Source organism: Pseudomyrmex gracilis, unplaced genomic scaffold (assembly GCF_002006095.1).
Source record: "Pseudomyrmex gracilis isolate BER0280 unplaced genomic scaffold, ASM200609v1 scaffold_90, whole genome shotgun sequence".
Taxonomy (NCBI): Eukaryota; Metazoa; Arthropoda; class Insecta; order Hymenoptera; family Formicidae; genus Pseudomyrmex; species Pseudomyrmex gracilis.
Window position 1 is genome coordinate 480,162 of NW_018020674.1, and position 24,511 is coordinate 504,672.

The 24,511-nt window shown below is 44.2% G+C and overlaps 1 protein-coding gene across 8 annotated transcripts in view; it reads left to right on the forward strand.

Moving 5' to 3' along the window:
* Positions 1–24,511, forward strand: part of LOC109855484 (rho GTPase-activating protein 100F) — a 64,073-nt gene that overhangs the window by 33,830 nt on the left and 5,732 nt on the right. For 3 of the 8 annotated variants that reach the window (XM_020429783.1, XM_020429781.1, XM_020429784.1), the window contains exons 4-21: positions 11,970–12,083; positions 12,510–12,692; positions 13,427–13,585; positions 14,061–14,290; positions 14,705–14,966; positions 16,029–16,040; positions 17,495–17,753; positions 18,125–18,385; positions 18,946–19,104; positions 19,183–19,346; positions 19,827–20,172; positions 20,273–20,488; positions 20,586–20,974; positions 21,057–21,189; positions 21,282–21,401; positions 21,519–21,679; positions 21,806–21,998; positions 22,199–22,446. In XM_020429783.1, the coding sequence (XP_020285372.1) occupies positions 11,970–12,083; positions 12,510–12,692; positions 13,427–13,585; positions 14,061–14,290; positions 14,705–14,966; positions 16,029–16,040; positions 17,495–17,753; positions 18,125–18,385; positions 18,946–19,104; positions 19,183–19,346; positions 19,827–20,172; positions 20,273–20,488; positions 20,586–20,974; positions 21,057–21,189; positions 21,282–21,401; positions 21,519–21,679; positions 21,806–21,998; positions 22,199–22,446 (3,609 nt within the window). Of the gene's footprint in view, positions 1–9,811; positions 9,860–11,969; positions 12,084–12,509; positions 12,693–13,426; positions 13,586–14,060; positions 14,291–14,704; positions 14,967–16,028; positions 16,041–17,494; positions 17,754–18,124; positions 18,386–18,945; positions 19,105–19,182; positions 19,347–19,826; positions 20,173–20,272; positions 20,489–20,585; positions 20,975–21,056; positions 21,190–21,281; positions 21,402–21,518; positions 21,680–21,805; positions 21,999–22,194; positions 22,447–23,908; positions 23,973–24,511 lie in introns of those variants that run through there. The other 5 variants (XM_020429787.1, XM_020429788.1, XM_020429786.1 and 2 more) reach the window with 5 other exon arrangements.

Consider the following 24,511-nt stretch of genomic DNA (forward strand, 5'->3'; position numbering starts at 1 on the left):
TTTTTTTTTTTTTTTTTTTTTTTTTTTACGAACTGGGTCAATCGTATTTTGCGTTCGGCGACAAAAGTTGATGAACTCTTTACAAGGTTTTTTTCTGCCGCCGAATACGGTAACAATTTACGCGCGCGTGCTGCGCAACAAACGCGATATTACGGTATTAAGGATGGAGGATGTGTAGTGTTGTGCCATTAATAAGCAGCACTATATCCCGGGCGTGCATCGACCTGGCGAAAAGCTCCAGGCGGACGTACGTATGTGCGAGGAAGTGCGGTGAGGCGCGTATACATATACAGAGTGTCCTGGAAAATCACCCGCAATATATTTCGGCAAGTGATTGGGGATCCAAAAGGAACTAAATTTTGATAAAAGAATAAGAACCCGCACACTCGTGCTGAAGGTGATCGTTTTGAACATAAACAGGTATTTAAATCGAATTAGATATGATGTTCAAAATGACCATCTTCGGCACGAGTGCGGGTTCTTATATACTTTTATCAAAATAGTTCTTTTTCGATCCCCCAATCACTTTCCGAAGTATTGCGAGCGATTTTTCGCAAAATGAAGTTAATTATGTTAAAACACAATATAAAATAAATTATGTGATAACGAAAACACTCACGATTTTTAAACACAAAAGTAACTATAACTCGGAAACTACTTATTTCCGGACCTATGTTTAAATAACTGTTTTTTCCTTCTTTTTTGGATCCCCAATCACTTCCCGAAATATTATACGATTTTCTCGGACACTGTATAGCGCGCGCGATGCACAGACAGGATAAACGTACGAGAGTATAGTTGCCTGATTTCTGACAGTTATTTGATAGAGGAGATACAAGAGAGTTTCGCTGATTCATCGGATTGTCTCTCAAGTAAATAAAATTTGCGCAAAAAGTCTTGGTTTGGAAGTGCGCGAAGTAAATACCACTAAAAAAAAACCAAGCAAACTAATTTCTTAATTACTTTCGCTGAAAGAAAACGGAACCGCGCGACCCCAGTGCCACTTTAATGTTCGCTAATTAACTCTCGAATCTCTCTCCTCAGTTTGCGAGATAATAATTCAATATTTAGAGGATTATATGTTCCGCGATGCAATTTGACAAAAGACACACACACATACGGTGCGGAGATAAATAGAACTACGCGAGAGGAAGAAACACTATAGGATATATTTACAGGTTCGCAGATTGTGTGAGCGTTGCGACGCTCTGTGTGACATGCGGTACTCGGGAATATACTTGCGCGCACACGGAAACGAGACGTATCTCCCCTGTGTGCGAGTCGAATATTACGACATATATGATGTCGTGCGGTTGCGTCGGAGCGCAATATTCTCTCGTGCCACCACGCACTACTCACATGCGGATATCATGATGCCTGTGCACATATGGGACATCGGGGCAAATATAGTCACACGGCGGAAATTAGTTTGACAGAGAACCGGTCTTGGAAGGTTTTTCCTCGAAAAAGAAAAAAAAAAATATATATATATATATATGTGTACGCGAAACCTGTGCAACGAAAAACCAATATTACACGGGAACACGACGCGTAACTGTCTCGAGAAACTGACATTGTTCAACGTTATTTCTTTGTTACACGCGATAATTTATGATTTTCATCTTATATATATTTTTTTTCAAAAAAAAAAAAAAGAAAAAAAAAACGAGATATCCACCTCTTTATCATTGATTTATGATATCGGTGTATCACGGGGGGAGGTGCATTAGCGCGCTTTTATTGCATCCCTCTAATAATGTGCGTCGCGTATCGCGCGGCGGCCGGGCGCGTCGCGTTTGCTTTATTGGAGTCCGCATAAAACAATGCACGCGCGCGCGTTTCTATTTCCATTTAAATTCCCTTCCGGTCGCGATAAAGCCATCGCGACGCAATAACGCGCTCACGGCAAAGACGCGATGTATAAAACTCCCTTCCCCCCCGTCCCCCCCATCCCGGTCGATCGCTCGCGCTCGTCAGTTTTAACGCGACTAGACCCCCGATAACCGTCACGTCGATTTCCGTTCGTTTCGTATATATTCTCGCGGATTTATAACGGCGCGGCGCGTTTATTCAACTCGCGAAGAAGGTGTAATACGTAACTTCGCGTTATTTTATTTATTTTTTTTTTTTCTGAAAAACATTATCGTGCCGCACACGCGTGTAATACATCGAATGCGCTCGCTTTTTTTTTTTTTTTTTTCACGGATGGCTAGTTATCATCGGCGGAGATTCAGCGTAAGTAAATTGCAATATATTCGAATCGCTCTCAATCGTAATGAAATTACGACGATGATTTATCTCTCTTCAATTTTGATTTTTGTATTTTTTTTTTTTTTTTTTTTATCGCAGCACGGAGTGACCGTATTTTTATGCGTTTAATAACCGGATATGACGTCGCCATGGCGGAACCTTTCACGGGGAGAGAGAGAGAGAGAGAGAGAGAGAGAGACGGAGAAGGAGAGTATGCAAAAGGCATGTACATACTCGCGTGGAGGGAGGACATTTCCAATATAGTCCCTTTTATTGCGCGCGAATCAGTACATACATACAGTGCATTTTTCGCCGGTCGATTTTATCGACGACCCACTTCTCTCGCGACACGTTTGTCCGCGGCTCTCTCTCTCTCTCTCTCTCCCCCTCTCTCTTTCTCTTTCTCTTGGGATCTCTTTGAAATCGGCCGCGCATATACTGCAATTTACATTTGTTACTGTCTCGCAAGCTGCGCGCTGCACCTCGTCGGCCACGCGGTTGCGATTTATGGCGCTGCGCCTCGCTTTTTGCTTCTACCCCTCGAATCACGCGAGGGCACTCCTGCCGCGCACCGCATCGCTGAAACGTTCGGCCACCTGACACATTTAAGTCACGTACCCTCGATGTTACACGGAAGCTACACTACACCACCACCGCCGCCGCCGCCGCCGCCGCCGCCATCACCAAAGTGGTGGCACCCGATTGCGAGAGCCGGGAGAGTATAGTTTCGGTTAACTTAATCGTGATTGAAGTCTTGCTTGTCGTGAGTCCTCCCGACCATCAGACGGTCGGAATAAGTCAATAGAACGCGTTTGCGCGGGCCAATTGCAACCAAGGGACAATCGTAACAACGACGATAATTGGAACCCCTCGGTGCTTTGTATACGTCGGGAGAGGAGACAGTATAGTTGAGTAATCGCGCAACAAATATCATTCCCTTTTCTTACACAGGAATCGGAAACGTAATTTTATCGCAGTTTTCCTACAAGTTTTATTCTCTTTTTTTTTTTTTTTTTTCGTCGAAGACGGTACAGTTTTTTGAATATTTCTCTTCGCTCTGTGATAATCGATACAGATTGCAAAATATGTCAATTACTCGGTGTGACGATTGGCGTTTTACGGTAATTTAACTTTTAAAAATACACAGCGCGTTTTTTCATATAATTCGAGAGAGTTATTTTACTTGAAAAAGAGAATCTCACCTGTTTCACATTTTTGAGATCGACTGTTTGACGTTGATTATGATCTACAATAGGCAACACACATCGCCGGCGGGTGTACAACGCCGCGAAACTCATAAAATTATTGATCGCGTTGCCGCCACCGCGTCTAGGCAAGTGTGTACCCGGGGAACTGTCGAAGAAAGACGGGAGACGCGATTTCGCGAGACGACGCACGTCTGCGATCGCGGGGGATCTCCGCGCGAAAGACATATATATATATATACATATATATATATGTATATATATACTTTTTCTTTCTACCTAACGTATATATATACGTGTCCGTCGTCGTAGAGAAAGAGAGAGAGACACGTAATAAAACTCTCACACACCAGCGCACATCGATCTGGAGAAATAGAGAGACGCGTGCGCGCGTGTGTATGTGTGTGTAAGCCGCAGGATGGTATGTGCGGTCAAGCCGGCAGGGGGACGCGCGAGCGCATTCGCGAGTTCACTTCCAACCTGCTCTCTTCAGGACCCACGAAAACGCAGGCGCATTGAACAGATATCGCATTGCCAGTATCCGGGGTTTCTACCATTCTCATTCCCTCGTCCTCTCTCTCTCTCTCGCGTTTCACCCTCTCTCTCTCTCTCTCTCTCTCTCGCTGGTCTTCTTCTCTCTTTTTCGTTTTCCGCTCGTTTTTCTCTCTCTCTCTCTCGCTCGCTCGCGCCCCAGAATTCGTCTGTCGCGCTTTTCAACTCTCTTTCATCCCTCTCGCAAATCGTCCCCTCCCAAACCGTCGTCGCTGCAACTGCGACGACCGCTGATACCGAACGTGCGTACGCCTGCGTACACGTCGTTACTACTTACTACTACGTTTTACTACCGACACTCGCGTGCTGCTATTACGACCAGTAGCGTATCGACGACCTTTCGCCCCGACCTTCACCGCCGCCGCCGCCACCGCCACCGCCGCCGCCGCCGTCGCGGGCAACCGCGAGATTTCTTCCGCGAAATTTCGATGCGGGATTTATGCGCGCTGCTTATACCCCCATCGCTTCCCAGCGAAGCAGTTAATATCGACAACAAATCTCGATAACGAGTTGTCGCTTATCGCACAAATTGCTTAATTTATATATAGTCCTCTTATTGGAATTATATACAATATTTTGTATATGCGTGTATAAATGTTTACACAGTGAAATTTTATACAGTAAAATTATTTTGTTATATATTTATGTAAATATAAAAAATGAGCAAAAAGAGAAAGAAATTCTTAGAAATATTTCTTTCAAGAAACATTTCTTATTCCACATATTCTTGGAAATATAATTAGTTTTATCGATTTTTTTTTTCATTAAGGACTTCACTTGAACTTCTTTCTTACGGGGGGAAAAGAAACTGGGGCGTAGTATTATTAAATTGTAGCGAGCAGAATGTGGCGCAGAATGAAATTTAATGCAAATTTTGATGTGTCAAGAGAGCGCGAAATTTTGTACCGCCACAGTTTCTCTCTCTCTCTTTTTTTTCTCATCGCGCGATTTTTTCTATTTGCGCCAAATCTCTATTTCTGAGAAAATCTGGGTCACCTAATGAAAACTCACGATTCGAAATATTCGTGCCAAATTGAAACAGAAACGCGGGTAAGTCGGGCGCTACGGATTCAATACCCATTGGGATATATTTCTGGATTGTCTGTATGTGTGTGTGTGTGTGTGTGTACGTGAGCCAGATTGCGTCCTCTTTTCTCATTCTTTCAAACCCTTAAGCGAAACTTTATTTTCTGCTTGACCGCGGAAATATAATATTTTTCAACTCGCGCGCGAAACGAACGTTACGCGAAAGTAATTTATATAAAGAACGCGAAGATTAATGAAGCGTGTGAATTCAATAATAAGATCTCGAGCGAATTTCATTTCTTAAGCTCTCGATTTGTTCGTTTTTTCTTGTCTCGCATCTAATATACGTTCCAACAATCGCACGTGTACAATTAAAAAGAAAACTGTTACTCTTCGCGCGTTTGAAAAAGAAAAATGTTAAGTAACGCGTCTTCTCTAAATGTTCCCGAGACGTTTCGATTTATGTTTCAAAAATAAGAATCTCTCTCTCTCTCTCTCTCTCTCTTCCTCCTCTCTGTATCGTAGGGACATCTATAGGGACACTGGACACATCGTGGCGAAACAAAACTCACTCGTTCGTAGTAACTTTCTATTTTCGAGTGGTGTACGCGCGCGGAAGTCCAAGTCGGAGACACAAGAGCGGGATTTACTAGTCGTCGTTGTCAAAAGTTGCGCAATATCCACACACCGGCCCGTTTGGCAACGGAGAGACTAAACTCGACCGATACGAGAGTTCGGGTGTGTCGCAACTCCCGTAGGCCGGTTAAACATTAAATCCAGCGACCCTCTTGCGAGAAACAGATTATCCCGCCGACTTGCCGGTTCCCCCTCCCCCCTCCCCTCCCACGAGTCGATTTGGAAGAGAGAACGGGGATGACGTGGGAATTTGTGGGAATACTCGGCAAGCCGCGTTTACACATCGGTGTTTCCAATTACATTTGCCGGGATATTAAGAAACGATGCATAACGAAGGGAGAGAAAACCGATGAATGACGGACCATTCGGCCATTTGTTTCGTCGGCGTTTCTCTCTCATTTAACGCGGGACGGGGAGCGCGAATTGCGAAACACACAAAAAGATGCGATTCCCAGTTTCGTTGCCGCGAGAAGATCGATCAACGCGGAGCACGGAGCTAACAATCGTGGTGTGCGCGAGAAAATTTAATTTAGATTTCTTAAAAAAAAAAAAAAAGTGATCATATTTTACCCGAACTCTAAATTTCAAGTATCGTAACGTACAGTTCGCGAGTGCGCGGACATAATAACGAAACTTCTCGCCGAACATCAATGAGAAGTGTCACGAAGCGAAAAACTTCGTAGAATTTAAATTCGCGGAGCGGAAAAGTTAGAAAATTAATTTTCTCCCCGTATCACGGATCTGGTTCAGCCAGTATTTTTAAAACTGCTTTAGTTTTAGTTTTTATGGGGTAAATAAATGCACTCTTTCTCTCTCTCTCTCTCTCTTTCTTTTTCTCCTGAATGAGAAAAAGCTCAAGAAGTCGGAAAAACCGTGATAGGATTATGTTGCGGAAAGCGGAAAGTGTGCGCGCGCGCGCGGAACTTAATACGCGATATATATGTGTGTGTGTGTGTGTACTCCGTTTACAACATTCATCGTTGTCCTCGCGTTACAACGCGTTACTACTGCTCTGCTACTAGTACTACTACTACTACCACCACCGCCGTCACCATCACTCACATTATGAGCCGGTACGCTCGTACTCCTCGCGCTCGAGAGTGGGGAAGAATCCGGTCGTACGTTCGCTCTCTCCCCCCACCTTCAGTGACCGTCGTGATGGGCATCCACGTAGGTCACTGGACACGTCGTCGAAATAGCGACCGACGGGGGTGAGAGCGAGCGAGGATGGCGAAGCAGGAGGAAGAGACGATGAGAGAGAGAGAGAGAGAGAGAGAGCGAAATGTTGAATCGACTCGGCGCGAGAGGTCGTGATTTTCGAAACGGATGCGATGCTCTCGGAGATCGCACAGCGAGCCAGATTATCGTAATGACCATTAATAGATTTCCCGGCGAATCGTCGGCCGATTAGATCGGCGGACGGAAATCGGTTTATTTCGTAGGGGAACTTTTATCTTCCGACGAATTTTTTTTTTTTTTTTTTTCTTTCTTTCTAACCACCGCGTTCTCTCTTTCGCGCGCTACATTATCCGTGAAATTTCAGCGAGATCGATTTTCAGCTCGCGTAACCTTTGATGTTTCATCGACAATGCGGAATATTATTTCGCCGTGCGCAAATGGGCGCCCTCGCACGCCCATTACACACGCGCGGTTTTTCGTTCTTTTGTGTGCGAACGCGGAGAGATAAAAAAACTGCAATGAAAATGATTAAATATACGAAATGGAATTTGTCGATTAAAAACATTTCTTTTCTCTGTAAAATATTTCATCGTATGTTACATTTGACACTTTGCCGCGCGGTTTCCGCTTTTCTAGCTCCGACATCACATTCGAAGACGATCAGTCGGTTTTTCGTCCCACGCCGCTACCCCCCTTCGTCATTTTTGCGAAGATAGATAATATATAAATTTTTCCCGGCTCGATAAGAACGAGTGACGTCGAACATTTTTACGACGACGATCGCGCGCGCCGAACGAACACGCTCGACGTCTTTTCTCATTCAACGTCGCTTCGCGGCGCACACGAGGGGGGGAGGGGGGAGGGGGGGTTCCGCCCGTGAGAGAGCTTCGCTCGCGCCTCCGGCTAGAAAACGACTCCGCATTACGTCAACGAGAGGATGATGATATAGACTACTTCGGAAAGTGCATTACCGGCGTTTCTCACGTTTGTCCTCCGCCCGAGGCTTATTTATCGCTCCGGGGGACCCCCGTAGTCGCTGACTTCGAGTTGCAGCTGCCGTCTGTAATGGAGTTGCGTATACCTCGCGTCGTCATATGTGGAGCAAGAAGTTGGCGCGACGACGGTGGGGAGACGAAGGAGGAAGGTGGAGGAGTAACAGCGCACAGACCAACTCGAGAACAGATGTGACGGAAGGGTGAAGAACCTCTAGGAGAAAAAGTAAATACTCTCTAGGTGTGTATATCGAGCGCGGCGACCGAGAGAGAAAAGTCGTGTGTGCGAGATGCAAAAAAAAAAAAAAAANAAAGACAAAGAGAGAGAGAGAGAGAGAGGCGGAATGCACACGCCGGATGAAAGAGTGTCAGTGGGGAAACGAGGCGAAGGGGGAATATGATGTGCAAAATACGCGATGCGCAAAACTGATAACCGCGGGAAAGACGGCGGCGATAAAATAATAAGGGAGAGAGGCGAGGAAAGACGGATACGCGCGGAAATAAGATGAGACATCGTCGCACACGGTGTGTGTGGGAAAAGAAATGACGAGACGAGAAGGTGCGCGACACTTTGCGTGATGCATGAAGAAGGACGATGAGCAGCCAGCGGCTCCTGTAAGGAATCCATTCTTGTACGGCGAGTCGCAAAAATCCGCCCTTCGCGCGGAACGGAAAAAAAGCGCGAACAAGGGTTGCCGGGCTTGTCCGGATTGTGGGGCGCGGCGGAGAGATCGGAGACGAAGGGATTCGCGCGACCGCTGACACCCCCGTAAGTAGAGTGCCAGCGACTACAATAAGAAGTAAGCGAAAACGGGGAGAAAATCCAATTCAGGGGAGTCGCGGTTTTCGTGAGAAGATAGAAGGCGAGTTCTCGAGAAAAGAGAGAGAAAGAGAGAGAGAGAGAGAGCGACAGCACATCGCGAAAAAAATTGGAAGACATGTACAGGGCGAGACAAGCATAAAAAGCGCCGTTTAAGATGAAACGGAATACCGGCGGTTCGCGCAGTCGAGAAAAATGCGGAGAACACGAAGACAAATACCGAGAAAGAGAGAGAGAGAGAGAGAGAGAGAGAGAGAGAGAGAGAGAGAAGAGAGAAAGGTAATTTAGAAAGGAAGAGAACGAAACCCTCAAGAGAACGGTCGAATGTGAACCGGGGAAGAGAGAAGCTCTAGAGGAAAACGGAGACCAGAAGGAGAGACGACTCTGCGGGGTCCGAGCAAAAAGGCGCGCGAACGAGACTGCCGAAACACTCGGAAATACCTGGGGAAATACCTGGGGGCGCGAGTACGGGAGTCAAGGAGCGTCTTGGATCCGGTGGGAAGGGGAACCGGACGATGAGGAGGAGGAGGAGGAGAAGGAGGAGGAGGAAAGCGAAGCGAGAGCAGGAAGCTCACAGAAGGACAACGCACAGACAGAAAGGACCGGGAGTAATGAGGGAAAAAGATGACGTGGGTAAGAAGTAGCGAGTGCGACAAAGAGAAATCGAGTGGGCTTACGCAGAAAAAAAGAAAAAGAAAGAGAGCGAGAGACAGAGAGAGAGAGAGGGGGATGGCACAGGGGGACGCGAAGAAGGAGCACCACGTTGGTGGGTACGTTGCGAGGAAGTAGAAGTGCTCGAGCGCGTAGGGCGACGAGGGCGGGAGGGAAGGAGGAAAGGGGAGAGGAGGGAGAGGAACGTAAGAGGGCGGAAGAAGCGAGGGGGTTAAGTGAGGAGAGAGAGCGAGCGCGGTGAGACCGAGCGCAGAGAGGCGCAAAGGGGATAGGGGGGAGCAACGTTGAGGGAGACACGGGGTGTGAGGTGACGTCACGCCGGGTCGATACTCACTCATACTATTTCGCCGCGTGCGGGCGACACGGTAACCTCCCGGCGATGGCGCACGCGCACGATGCCTTTCACCCCCTAGGCTCACTGACACTCGCGTACGCGCTCCTGAGCGCCGCTTCCCGCCATATTAGCCACCATGGGGTAGGCGAGGATGTGCGACAGGGGTGGCTCGGGGTGTTTCTTCTTCCACAAGGTAATCCGCGCGCTCTCTCACACCCTCGTTTTTCTTCATTCTCCGTTACACATTTGATCATTCGTTTTTTCTTTCTTTCTCTCTCTCCCTCTCTCTCTCTCTCACTCACTTTGTGTCGCACTCACCTCCATCATCGGGCACCTTCTCTGATCATCCTACGCGCGCCCTTTCGCATCGTTCACCGATCACGTGAGGGCCGGGAAACGTACCGGCGGCGAGCGGAAACGCTGGGATAGAGGTCACAGAGAGACAGATCGACGTCTTCGCTTCGAGTGCCGCCCGAGGAGGATATCTATCGCAACCACGCATGGGACCGCGACGGGGTAGCGCGACACGCGCGACGGCATTCACCCGGCACGGTGAGACCGAAGGACAGAAAGAGAAGACGAACGATACACGGGGGTGGTGGGCTGCGGACAAGAAGGGCGGCGAGGAGCTCCAGGAGCTGTCGCCGCCGCAACCGGCGAGCGAAAGGGGCTGCAAATCGGCCGCGGCAGCGTGGATGTCCCTGCTGTCGCTTTGCGACCGGATGTGCGGCACGGCCGCGTGGCTCGTCCCGATCACATGCCTCCGCGGGGTGCGTTTTTTTCTTCTCACACGGTTTTTAGTTCTTTGTGTGTGATTGAATTCTCTTTTTTTTTTTTATCCCGGCATCGATGACCGTCCAAGTGACCCGTCAAGTGGTGCCGACAGGTGGTGAGGTCTCTCTCGTTCGCGAGACGTATGTGTCGTTTAAAGGCTTGCTCCGTTGCGTCTCTCTCCGAGGATTTTGATCCTTCATTAGAGAGCGAATATAGTTTGTAACCAATTGTGGCTAACCAATACGCGCGAAGATTTACGACGTGTTTGCTTGCGCAACCGTATCCACGAAATGTGACAGGTGGGGTTGAGTTTGAGCTTAAACGCGGTGCGATTCGATAAAGGATTTGTTTTTATCGATAGTCCGAAACGAGATATAAATCCGACCGAAATCACAGTCAATGAGTGCGGGGATTTACGGGGTGAAGGCTTATGTGACCACCGAGGTGACAGATTGACGAGTTTTCGAGATTCCGTGTGCTTTGTTGGAACGTCTAAATATGTGCTCTTGATAAGAACCTTGATTGAGTTTTAGATCCACATATTTTCGTTATTTATCGCGAATAAAGACACGGTTGGTTGTTTGAGCGAATTTCTCGCGAGAACTACACATTTTCCGTGAATTTATAGTATTAATATAATTTTATACAATTATGTTAATTAATGGGGGGAGTACAGATATATATATATATATATATATATATATGTATATATTTCGTCGGTAATCTTCTAAATAATCAATAATCTCCCAAATAATTTGCTAATTTAGGTAATTAATTTAGTTTAATTTAATTAAAGTCGTTAAATTAATAGAAGTTTCAAGATTTCATCATTTATGTTAATATCGCGGTGGTTCTAGGTCACGTGTATGTGAGAAGAGCTTTCACCTTTCCGTGTGGGTTCTCTCATCACAAATCCTGACATAATATCTCTTCAAAATGCAACGTAGATAACTCATTTAAAAAAGAATTGGAATTTATTTTTATTTTCGCTCTCGTGATGATAATAATAATTTCTCCAATCAAAGAGCTCGACAATTAGAAACAAAGAAATCAACAAATGGAAACTCGCAAATTGTTCAATCGTTCGTTATTCGTTATAGTTCATAAATGATTCGTAAATTATCGTCACTGGAATAATCTTTGTCAGGCCATTAGGTGACGTAAGATGTGGTAAATTCAAGTTACGTAATTTGCCAATAGCCCGAGCGGAGCGATGCGACATGTGTGTAGTCAGACCCGGTGGCATATGTAGTTTGGTTACTGTGTGGTCATCATTGATCTGGACTCGGGCTAATTCATTTTCGATGAAGAGAAGCTATTTGGCCGCTCGAATTTTCTCCGTATTGCATTGCGGCGCGGCGGATGTATTATAACGGCTTGTTTTACAACGTGTTACACACACAAAATCTTTCATCATTCCGATCGCGTATTATATATATTATTTATTTCGTTCGCTCATTGTGTTGATCAAATTTAACAATCGTTTTCGAGAGATTAACTCGAGGAAATAATTGGTCGTTATTTTACAGGAGGGCCGGGGGGAAGTGACAGACATAAGCGCAAGTCCTGGGAGGCAGGCACCTGCCAACCAGTTGCGCCCCAAGGAACCACCCCCCATGGTCATTCAAGGAGACTTCAGGAAGGTAGCGGCGACACTTCATTAACTCATTGCCGACACAATGGACGACTTTAGTGCCTCGTTGTGTGTCGGCAAAACTTGTATTAACGGACAACATACCGGCGCGAAATGGGATTCCGACGATGGGATTCTATTGTGAAGCTGTCTCGACGACTGGCAGAAAACATATTGGTCCATTTCAACCGCTATTCACTGCTGCTATTTCGAATCGCCAGCAAACTTGTCAATCATTTGAGAAAGCTATAATAATTTAAATTTATAATTTTTGTTTTCTGAATGCTCATCGATATGCAATTAAAATAACGACAATATGTAAATGATAACAATGAGCGTAGAATATTTTGTGCGTTGAGACAACTTCACCGATTTCGAATACGAATAAAGAGACGTTTCTACGCATTCCATGAAATGGAAGGATCTGCCATTGCAGGTGAGCGGGATCAGTACAGAGATCTTCAAGCAGATCGAGACTGTCGAAAACGATCATGACGCTTCGACAGCGGCGGCCCTCGAAGCTGTCGAGCGGAGAGGCGAGATGGTCGTGCGTGTCATCGAGCCTCGGCAAATGGGTAGACAGGCTTCCGAGGCGGCGAAAAAATTTATTGCCATGCAGGTACGTTATCGATAAGCCGTCTGCTTCCGACAGATTGTGATTCATTTGCGTTTGGAACGTTATATATCTAGTTATAAATTAGCTCGGTGGCTCGAACGAAGTTTCTTTTCGTTCTGGTAGTCAACGTATTTAAATTTTTTCTTTTTCTTGTTTTCTTGTCATCATCTATCTCTTTCTATCTCAAATTATTCAACCAACCGACGTGTTAGTTTATTATAAGTGATATTTCGCGCGTTGTTGCACGTTGCGGCGAAAAATACGAAAGATACACGAAGGAGAAAATTTTTTTAAATTCTTTAAATATATAAATTAACAAAAAAAAAAAAAAAATATGTAAAGTATTTTCTCTCCGATCCGAAAATTTGGAAAATAAATGTTAAAAAAAATCCGTTACACAAATATATTCTATCGATTACTTTTAATCTTTGCGTTCGTAGATAAAAACCGGTAAAAAAAAAATGTTGATTGCAAAATAAGCTGATAATCCGGATGGCTGTTAACCAAATCGCCGAGATATATCGTAATATTCGCCGTGAAATTTAAACCGCTTTAAACCGGTGTGAGAGCTTGAGAGCAAAGAAAAGGATCATTTGCCGCACCTGAGTCCGGAGAAAATTATTTTCACGACAATGAAGCAATTTTGCGCAGTGTAATTTCCCGGAGCTTTGCGCAAACGCAGTGAAATAACTCACGGCGGCACGAATTAAGAAAGTTCGCGATATCTTTCGTTGCAGGATCCCAAGCACCCTATCCACTTCGTCGAGATAATCAAACGACCGGGACAGACCCTGGGTCTGTACATACGCGAGGGCAACGGCGTCGACAGGAACGACGGAGTCTTTATCTCTAGGATAGCTCTGGAGACCGCCGTCTACAACAGCGGCTGCTTGAAGGTGAGAATCGGCAGCCCGAGAGAGCCGACGAATTCGTTCATCGAGCCGGAACGAATATCCCGGAGACTTTCGCGCGTGTATATGTGTGTGTGTGTGTGTGTGTGTGTGTACGCGCGCGAATCGTCCTCTCTCTCTCTCTTCCTTTTACCTCCGTCCTCTCGCGGCAAGAACTTAATTGTCGCCGGTGCTCGGGAACGAGAACCCGGAGCAGCCATTTACGGGACGAAAACCTATTTCGAGACGGCGTTTCGATGGCGCTCCGCCGAGGACACGCCGAATTAAATTTATCCTTTTGCACCTTGACATTTCTCGCGAGTCGCGCATCGATCGTTCTCTCAACCGCTTCGCATCTCGTAGAGGGGATCAATTTATCCTCTCCCGTTTTGTCATACTTATATACATATATATATATATATCTCGTCGTGTGTATCCGTTCCCACCTTGCTCTTTAACAGTCATGTATTCGCACGTGCAGGTGGGCGACGAGATCTTGGCGGTGAATCTGGTCGACGTGACGCACATGAGTCTTGATGACGTAGTGATCATCATGTCGATACCCAGGCGACTCGTCCTGGCTACGAGGCACGGCTCGCATCAACCGGTCAGTCACAGCCGTCAGACCGAGCACAAGGCCCCGCCCGTGGTGGTGATTAAGAGGGATCTGAACGAGGATGAGAGCGACCACGCGACGAGTAACCACGTCAGGTAAAAAAAAAAAAAACCTCCCACGTCTTGCGTTCATTCATATCGAATTTCTATTTCCATGATAACGATCCCGTGCTTTACGTAACGCTTAGAAATAAAAAAAAAAAAAAAAATTAATGACGCAAATTGGCTACTTTGCAAGAAATTTCATTCGTATTTCCTTTTCATTTGGGAGCTTGTTAAGAAAAATAAATAGAAAGAGATTGTTCGCAAGAAGAGAGTCAATATTCCGCGGAACGGACCGGTGGAGGGGGAGACAACTTGCACGCTGGTTATTTCGACGACTCAAATCCTTTCTGTTGTAAATTAAGATGAGGCGTTCGTTTTAATTAGCAGTCTCGAGTATAATATGTACACAAAGTCCGTTTTATTTTTTTGTTTTTTATTTAAAAAAAATTTTTTTTTTACGCGCAGAGATGGCAGTAGCCGTAGACGGGGCGACGGGCGCGAGATGTTGCCGTCGCGATCGAGACTCGGTCTCACGGGTTTGGGATCGAGCCAAGATCTCGGCTCGAGCAACGGCGACCTGTACTATAATTCACGTCCGGAGGGTCACTGGTCCTATCAGCCGCCGCCGCCGCCGGTTATCACGCATCAGCCGAAACCGTCGTCGACGCAACACTTCCAGCCGTACGAGCGCGGTTATCCGAAGACGTTGGAGAGTTTGGCCGAGAAAGTAAGTTTTGTGCATTGAGCGTCCCAAGCGCCGATACGGAAGCTGGACGCGAGTCGAGATCTGTCGGAATGACGGAAGGTCCGTCAAAGCAGGAGCAAAAAAAGTCAAACGGTACATAACCCAGGGCAATGAGAGAGATAAAATTCTTTTTGAATTTTTTCACGACTTATCTCGATTACTCGAAATTTTCAGTGAATCGACTTATGTAATGCGATAGTTTTGCGTATCTCTCGGTGTGTGACTTAAATTAATTCGATTTGTTCACAAATATATTTCCGGCGAGTAATTTTTCAGCTAATGATTTTTATAATTAACGACAACCGCGCATCTGGGTTTTTGTCGTCGTTGTTTTATTCGTCGTGACAAAAATTGAAAAAACTTGCTCCCGTCAATCTTCTGTTTTCAAAAATATATATATATCCGTCCGATTCCGCGATCTCGATTCGATGTGTAGTTCACGCATAGATGTTCTAGACGATGTGGATCGAGCACCATTTCACACCTGTCTGCACCAATTCGATACTTGTTTGCTCTTCTCACTGTCTCCAATGAACGCTACTTTGCAACTGAAAGAAAGTGGTGAACTCGTGGCAATGTCTCGGGACACTTTATCGTCGCGATCTCCGGGTCATTCGGACATCGCCAATTAAAATAAAAAAAAAAAAAAAAAAAAACAAAAACCGAAATTAATTCGATTTTCCCGGTATATTGGAAAGAAAAGCTTTAACGGAAAAAAACGAAATGTAAAAATGTAATTAAAAAATTGTGTAAAGATTCGTGTAAAGATGATAAAGGTGTAAAAATTTTGAACGTTTCACATATTAAATTTCTATCGACGCGATATCGAAAGCAAACATATCTCGGAAGAATCAATGCGAGAAAATAGAAATGTATGCGTACATATACATATATATATGTACACGCATCACAGACAATATTTCCGAAAGACGCGGAGCGCGTCGACGCGGTTCACGCCGATCCGCGCTCGCGTTATTCCGACCACACACGTACTTCACTTGACTAACCGGTTCTATGAATGAATGCTACGTTGAAATTAACCAGGATTTTACAAAGGTAAAGACAAATACAAACTCTCTATCTTGATACGTAGGCTTGTGTATGACCGCAATTTTCTTGTAATTTATGCCTCGCCAAATGTGGACGAGTAAAAAATGTCCTCCCCCCCCCGCCCCCCCCTTTACTCGAGTATTTGACGCAACGAATGCACGAATGCATCTAGCGCGCTCGCGTGATTTGACATTTTTTGTCTATAATTTTCGTCTATCGTGTCGTCGAAAATTCGCACTCGGAAAGTCCAACGGAGGAGTTTTTTTTTTGTCTTTTCGTTTCGCGATGTTCTCGAGAGGCGTCGGCTCTTGATAAAGGTTTATTTGAAAAAAAAAAAAAAAAACGCGATTAAATATATATAAGCGAGAACAAAAAAAAAAAAAAAAAGATTTGCAAGCATCTTTTCTTCTCTCTCGTCGTTGTTTCTTCTTTAATAATCAAAGCGCGATCGCGGGAATAACAACTTATATACATTAAATTATTCATTTTAATCAAAATTGTTCCTTTGATAATCGTGGAAAATATAAAGTTTTTCAGGAGCGATTAAACTTTAGGTGCGCCCCGAAGAAGAGTTTAATGAAAAGAAAAAAACAAACAACTTGACTTGAGACAAAATGAATTATTCTCAGCTTTTTTTTTTTTTTTTTTTGTTTCTTTGTCTCCTCTTCGCAGCTTGTGTTTAAGAATTAAATAAAACGCGATCGCGGGGCGTTTAATGGGCGAACGAATGAAATTTTTAGCCGTTCTCTAAGGTGCACTAGTGCATTCGTTTAAACCACTTCCGGCGCAAACGCGAATTAACAGATTATTTATGTGCAATATCTTAAAAAGTAGAAGTCGCGCACACGTGCCGCTGTTTGTGAGCGTACTGAACTTTATGTTTTCTTTCCTGGCTGTTTAAGCTTGCTCTTTATTTGTTCCTTGTTGTTTTGGTGTGTTCTAATATATATATATATATATATATTTCGGATAACATTAATCACTGTCATGAATGGTCGATCGATTATCGATGTCGCCGTCGTAGAAAAATTACTTACACATTTTACTGATCTCTTTCTCTCTCTCTCTCTCTCTCTTTCTATCTCTCTCTATCTCTCTCTCTCTGTCTCTCTCTTTCTTTCTCGATCGATCGTAAAAATTCAATATTTCATTCAAGTAAATTGCCAGACAGACAATTGCCGTTTTACTTTTTTACATAAAAAAAAATTTTCAAGTCACATACGATTATTAAAAAAAAAAAAAAAAACCCACTGAAATATATTGTAAAATTATATTCGAAGACAATCCCGCGCGATGTACTCGCAATATTTTTGATTTTTATCTCAAGAAAGAGAAAACGGGAAATGCAATTTGCAAAACATACATACAGTGATTGAGCAACTTCGAGAAAAAAAAAAAAAAAAAAAAGATTTGCGAGGTTCTATTCAAACGAGTGTTCGCGTAATCGTGTGCGACTGTAGGTACACCCCTTCTACACGGGGCCCATGATGCCCTCGTCGAACGGCAGCCGGCGTATGTCGACAGGCGGCGGGATGCAATCGGTCGGCGGCCGGTTGTCAGGACAAACCGCGCAGTCGACCCATTACGGTTACGGCCAGCACACCGGAAGCGGAAGGATCATGCCGAGGAGTGGTTCCGACCAGCACTTACCCCGAGTCGATTACACGAGTATCACGACACCGGCGCGACATACCCTTCTTAGATCCAGCTTGAAATCAGGTCGGTAATGAGTTTAAACCGTCTGTGGAGCATCCACCGTGTTGCTTTACCGAGACTCGCGGACGGCGCAATTTCCGTCAGTGAAATCTTCCGCTTCTTTCTTTCTCTCTCTCCCTCTCTCTCTCTCTCTCTCTCTCTCTATCTCTCTATCTCCCTCTCTTTCTTTTTCGCATTATTCGTAGCTTTCGAATTGAATTCTAAAACGAGAATTCGAACTCTTATTCAGTTATCGACAAATGTTTTTAGATAAATTTTACTTAAATATATAAATTTAAAAAACTATATAGAAATAGTACAAATCGCGCGTGAAGCGATTTCATTCGCTGTGAACGTTGGAGCCGAGAAACAATTTTTCTATCGTTGTCACACAGGCACATCGGCATTGCGTTACAACACGAGGTACGGACAGAGCGACGTGACGTCCGCCACACAGAGACAGGGACAATTCGGCACCCTGACGAGGCGACACCGGCCATCGTTGGACTACGCGTCCGACACCGAGGCCACGTGCTCGAGCTCGCCGAAGTCGGCGTATTACTATTATAGGCACAACATGAACAATCCACCTCAAAGTAGCGCCGTATCGCACTTAGCTACTCTCTCGAGGTCACAAATCGGTCAGAGTTCCTCAGGTAAGAGACGCCGCCGATCGTCTCGATCGAATTTCTCCTCCTATCCTATCCAATTATTACTCTCGCTTTGCTGTTTCGAAGAGTCTCACTTCGACCTTAATTGCGATCGATAATATCCCATTAACCCACCGCGGTGCGAATTAATCTCCACAAATAAGCCAGTATTAAGCGTTCCGTTCTAATTTTAGTCTTATCAGCTATTACTCAGTCTCCCAGCTATTTGCTCGATCTTCTCTTCTATGTATAAAGCTAGTCAGTATTGTATTTTCGACCAGCGCGAGTGAGAGAAATTCAATTGAGAGACGCTGTTTCTGGAAGAAAGTTTTTTGTGCGAGATATTTCAAAGTTTGTCCGTTTTTTTTTTTACATACCATTTGAAAACCCCCAAAAACCCAAATATCGAGCGCTAAATATATTCTGTGTTATTTATAAAATATAGTCTCTCTTCGATCCGCGATACTTTATAAAATTATAAAAATGAGAATACGAATGACAAAAACTAATAATTCACATTTGATGAAACAAAAACTTGTTTTTGCAAAAACAATTTTTCCTCGCAGGCTTAAGGTCAAACTCGCTGCCACGAAGCGGTCGGACGTTGCCACAGCAGCCTGGTCTCAGGCCGGGTCTCAGCACGGTCGCGTCGGGTCTGATCGATCAAGAAGACAGCGATGGGGCATTATCAGCGCCGGAATTGCCTTCCATCAGACGTGACAGAGGTAAGCGCATCGAAATAGTCGAGAGACAATAACCGAGAGAACGTGCAGCAATTATCGTTGTTGTTAAAACCGCAACAGGCAGGATACCGTCCTCGCCGAGCGTATTCACGTCGGACGAATACCGTGCCTGGCTGAGCCGCACGCCGAGCACCAGCGCTCTATACGAACAGATCAGGGCGACCACAAGTAGACCACCCCGTTACACATACAGTGCCGAAAACATTCACGCAGCCGTCAATCAGGTAATCGCGTGATTATATCGTGATTCTATAAACAAATCTCTTGACAGAGTTAGCCGCTTATAATATATTTGTTTAAATGATATTATACACGACAACAGCTTAATTACAACGGCTTAAATCTTGTTTGGTATCTCTTATATGCACAATTGTCGCAGAAAACCAGATAGATTGTGAAACAATAAGGCCAGTAAGAGCCAAACGCTGAATGTCTTTTAACAATTTTGTACGATATGTAAAATTTATATACTTGTTAGATAATTTGTTGTGAATTAATGTTAAAATTTTTATAGGTAAATTTTTTATAGATTTTAATTCTGAGAGTATCATCTGAAATATATTGCTCGAGCTAGACCTCTCTTCGTCAAAATTAAAAAAAACAATAAACAAAAATGTCTAATAATCTTCTAAATTTGAGATAAAATGTGACTTCATTTGCGCAAGAATAAATGAATATTTTTTCTCGATGATTTTGACGTGCAGGGTGACTACGGTAGTTACGGTACGTACAGACCGCTCTCGAGCACGCTCGATCGATTGTCGACGAGATCGGCGTCGGCTCAGCAGGTGAATCTCGCGAATCTGAGAGCGTCGACGGCGATAAGTTCGACGTGCCATCGCGGAGCAACGAATCCGCGACCAGCCTCGGTTGCGTCGGGCGCGCGATCATCGCTTACGCAAAAACCGTCGTTGACGAGTTCCGCAAGCCAACGCGGCACGTCGGTCAGAAGGATCAGGAATCTTTTGGACTTGGAATCCACGAGGAGCATACCTACCCCAACGCCTACCAGAACTCAGGGTCAAATACTGCTAGATATAAATCCTGCAGGTAGATGCACCTATCGTCTATGTGTGTTCTATTTCCGTTTTGATTCTCCGTTCGTGAGACGCGAGTGGAATTTTCGTTTTTTTCTCATTTTTCTTCGCAGAGTTCCTCAAGTATAAAATAGAGAAACCGCCGACCGTCGGCACTCCGAGTTCGACGAGTTCGCTTTTGAGTTCGCTCGGTGAGACTGGTGGCGATTTGACAAGCGGTGTCAGCGGATTACTGTCGGTACATCTTCTAGCTGGACGTGGTCTACGATCGACCACGACCTCCTCGGCTGCCACTACACCTTCCACTCCCTCGGGTCAGCCGAACTTAGGTACGATCAAGCGAGACACAATTTGAGAGCGTTCGTCTTTCGTTTCTGTTCTGTTCAAGTAAATGTAAAATAATTTGTGGAAAAAAAAAAAATGTAGCTAGTTGCGGATTGAGGGACTTGTACTGCGTGCTGGAGTGCGACCGGGTGCACAAAGCGCGCACGGTGGTGCGAACCGGCGATCTGATGTTCGACTGGGACGAAACCTTCGAGCTGGATCTCGTGGGCAATCGGCAGCTGGATCTGCTCGTTTACTCTTGGGACCCACAGTACAGGCATAAACTCTGTTACAAGGGATCGGTGCACTTGGCGAGTTTGCTCAAGGAGTCGCCGGAGCATCAACTGGCCGTCAAAGTTGAGCCACGTGGTACAATCTACTTGAAACTGCGGTACACCGACGCCCAACAAACCTTCCGTCGAAGGGGTCTGCCGGTCATATCATTGGCTACGAGGGTGGCGCCTCTTTTCGGAGTTGATTTGGATACAGTGGTAAGTGTAATAACAACCGTCTTCTCGATTGATATTTTATGTGATGTAATTATAAAAAATGTAATTAATTTTCACAAAACAGGTTAGTCGAGAGACGAAAACCGGTGGGGTGCCGGGTGGAGTTTCCACGGCGCTGGCGATGGGGATGCCGAACGTTCCGATAATCGTGTGGCGTTGTGTGGAAGAAGTGGAGAGAAGAGGACTCGACATCATCGGTATATCGAGTATAAATATCAAACAAAATCAAAGGAAGTATACGCGCGATATAAATAAAACAAAAAAAAACTCACGTTATTCCGTGCAACAGGTTTGTACAGACTCTGCGGTTCGGCGACCAAGAAGAGGATACTTAGGGAAGCTTTCGAGAGGAACGCGCGGTCCGTGAATCTGTCGCCTGACAACGTGCCGGATATCAATGTCATCACCGGTACTACTACGTTGTGAAATAATATATAGATAGAAGTGTTTTTTTTTTTTTTAAAAAAAAAAAAAAGAATTTTCAAAGTGAGACCAATCAATGAGCGCGCTTCCCTTTTACATACAGGCGTTCTGAAGGATTACTTGCGAGAACTTCCGGAACCACTCTTCACGAAGTGCCTCTACCAAATGATGGTCGACGCACTGGCCGTCTGTTTGCCGGACGATCCGCAGGGCAACGCCAAGCTTATGTTCAGTATACTAGATTGTCTGCCTAAAGTTAATAGGGTGCGTATCTTCGCTTTGTTTTTTGTTTTTTTCTTAAACGCGTTTAACATTTCTTTTCCAAGACCTTTGGCATTTCCGAATTTTTTTTTTCAATTCTCTAATTCGTCTTATCGCTCGGCGCAACAGTGTACGTTGATCTACCTGTTGGATCATCTGGCAATGGTGGTGTCGCAATGCAATAAAATGTCACCGGCGAGTCTCGCCGTTTGCTTCGGCCCGGTTTTAATGTTGCACTCGGAAGAAAACGGACCTCCCCTGGATTTCCAGCAACCAATCGCCGTGCTTAAGTATCTGCTGGAGATATGGCCAGTTAAGTCAGGTAATGTGCTTGTTTTTAAAGGTTGCGTTGCGTTGTGTTTTGCGTCAACGTAACACACACACATCAGATACGTACATATATGTATGTCGCTTCGACACACACGTCATTGCGCGTCGTAACAAACGTTCGTTAGAAAGAAAAGAAATGTCGTTTCTTCTCTGAAGAAGAGCCGAGTAATCAGTAGCTAATTTCACAGACAGTTCGGAAGACTTCTTCAGTCGGTTCAACACTTCCTCGAGTTACGCAAGTAGTCGAGCGCAGCAACAGTCAGCATCATCTGCAGCAGTCGCAGCAGCAGGTGCAGCAACAGGTTCAACTCCAGGGAACATTGGGACGCACAGGGCTGCCCTGGCAGCAGCCACCCTCACTTCATCATCCACCCCAAACTACGGCAGCCGCAGTCCTCGGGCCCTCCATTCGTCCTCCACCGCCGGTCAAGCCTCGACAGGTAGGTCGTCGTTGTGCGACTAATTGCGATTTCTCGATCTCACCGTTTCGTCGTGAAAAACATTAACTCCGAACTGTAGAAAAAAAGATCTGCCATATTTCTGCTGCAAAATTTATTTTGCGCGCACAGAGATCCTGAGAATTGGACACTTTGTTTTAAATAAAAAAAAAACAAAAGTAGATTTTATTTAATTATTTACCGTTCGGAGTTAATTACATTGATTTTTCTGGTTATTGAGTTCTGCTTCTCTTTCGATTTCGGGGCCAGAAAAATCGATCAAACAGGCGCTAAGCGGATATTACACGCGTGTGCATTATACCACAGAAGTTTCTCGCTTCTTGTTTTATGCATATTGAAGTGTTATGAACAGCATGGTGTAGACAAAGTAAATCGATTTCTAATTATTTGTTTCCCGTTCGCTTTTCGCGCGACGCGCTTCAATGAAATCGGATCTAACGCGCCACTCTTGGCGATAATTTATTCGCTCTGCTTAGACAAGTACAAATGTTATCGGTTACGATTGAACATAAAAAAAAAAAAAAAAAAAAAAAAAAAAAAAAAAAAAAAAACTTTTACATTTGTCACTAACTCTCATTCGCTAACATTTTGGCACGAATAATGTTCGGAGGACATTTTGTAATTTGGAAAAAGTTTTCTCTGTGCGCATTCAATCACAGTTCAAAGATAATTGTTGTTTATAAGAAGTTACATAAATTACTGCTGTAAATATATTATAAACCGATATAATAAAAGTATTTAATTCCGAAAAAAAATATTCCTCAGAATTATAAGACAAAAAACTTAGAGAGCCTGTGGTCCGGGTTAAAGGCGGACGTTCAAATGCAACATAAAACGCGGTGTATTTCGATCAATTTTTATTGGTGATCATTATCAGCAATAACTGTTTGTAAATAATAATATAAAAATATAAAAAAATCCGTTAGATACGTCCGGGATACACTGCATTTTATGTTGCATTTGAACATTCACCTTTAACCCGGAACACGGAAGATTCTCGAGATTTTTGTCTTATAACTGTTTCATCGAGAGCCGTTATTGTAATATTATAATTAATCTTCAGAAGATCACAAGACGTATCGTTAGAGCCAAAATGATTTGCGAATGGTCATTCATTGTCACTGCCATTGATCATCATTGCGCGATACATGTTTTATATCTCACGTGTACATACATTTCATTATTATTATGCGCATATACATATACATATATATATATTAATTTGTACCTGTTTGCGAAACGCCTCGATGCATGTTTTTCGATGTGTGTCAGTTTTTGTATTTTGTTTTACAAAAGCATATATATTTGAAGGAGGGGGGATATCTCAGAGTATTGATTTTTCGGTTTTTACGTACGTATAGTTTCGACGTATTCATTCTCATTATAAATGACAATTTACGTTATCTTATTTATCTTTTTTCGTTTTTGGGCACGTATTCTTCAGAGCAAGCGCAAATTGCCGGCTCTACCAAACCGCTGACAGCACAGAGACGCCGCTTCTTGCACAGGTATATTATCGTTTCCATTATCGTGTTTATCATCCGCCTTTAGTTCGTTTTTTATTCACATTTTGCATGGCCAGATATTCGGATTTTATCAAATAAACGTATATATACATATATATATATATATACATATATATCATTCACGTGTAACTCTCTCACATTTCTCTGTCATCTCATTTGTCTCATCACGTTTTACATATACAAACTCTAAGTGTGTTGACACGTCTTTCAGATTTGTATATAATTCTCGTATGTTGAATATGTAGCACCGTATTTTGACATTTATCTCACAATAATTTTTGTGTTTTCTCTCTATCTAGTTAAAGTTCGTGAAATTGTTGCGCAGAGCCGAACGTGTAAATAATTTTTATTCGAATTTTTCCGAAGACGTGTGTGTAATCATCAAATACACTTGTAAGAGAACATTTTGAAAAATTACATCTACATAAAAAAAAAAAAAAAAAAGTTTTTCTGTCCAAAGCGCGTGTCTGATCAGTAATTTCGTGTGTGCCGAGATCTCCAACCACCGAGAGTGAATTGTC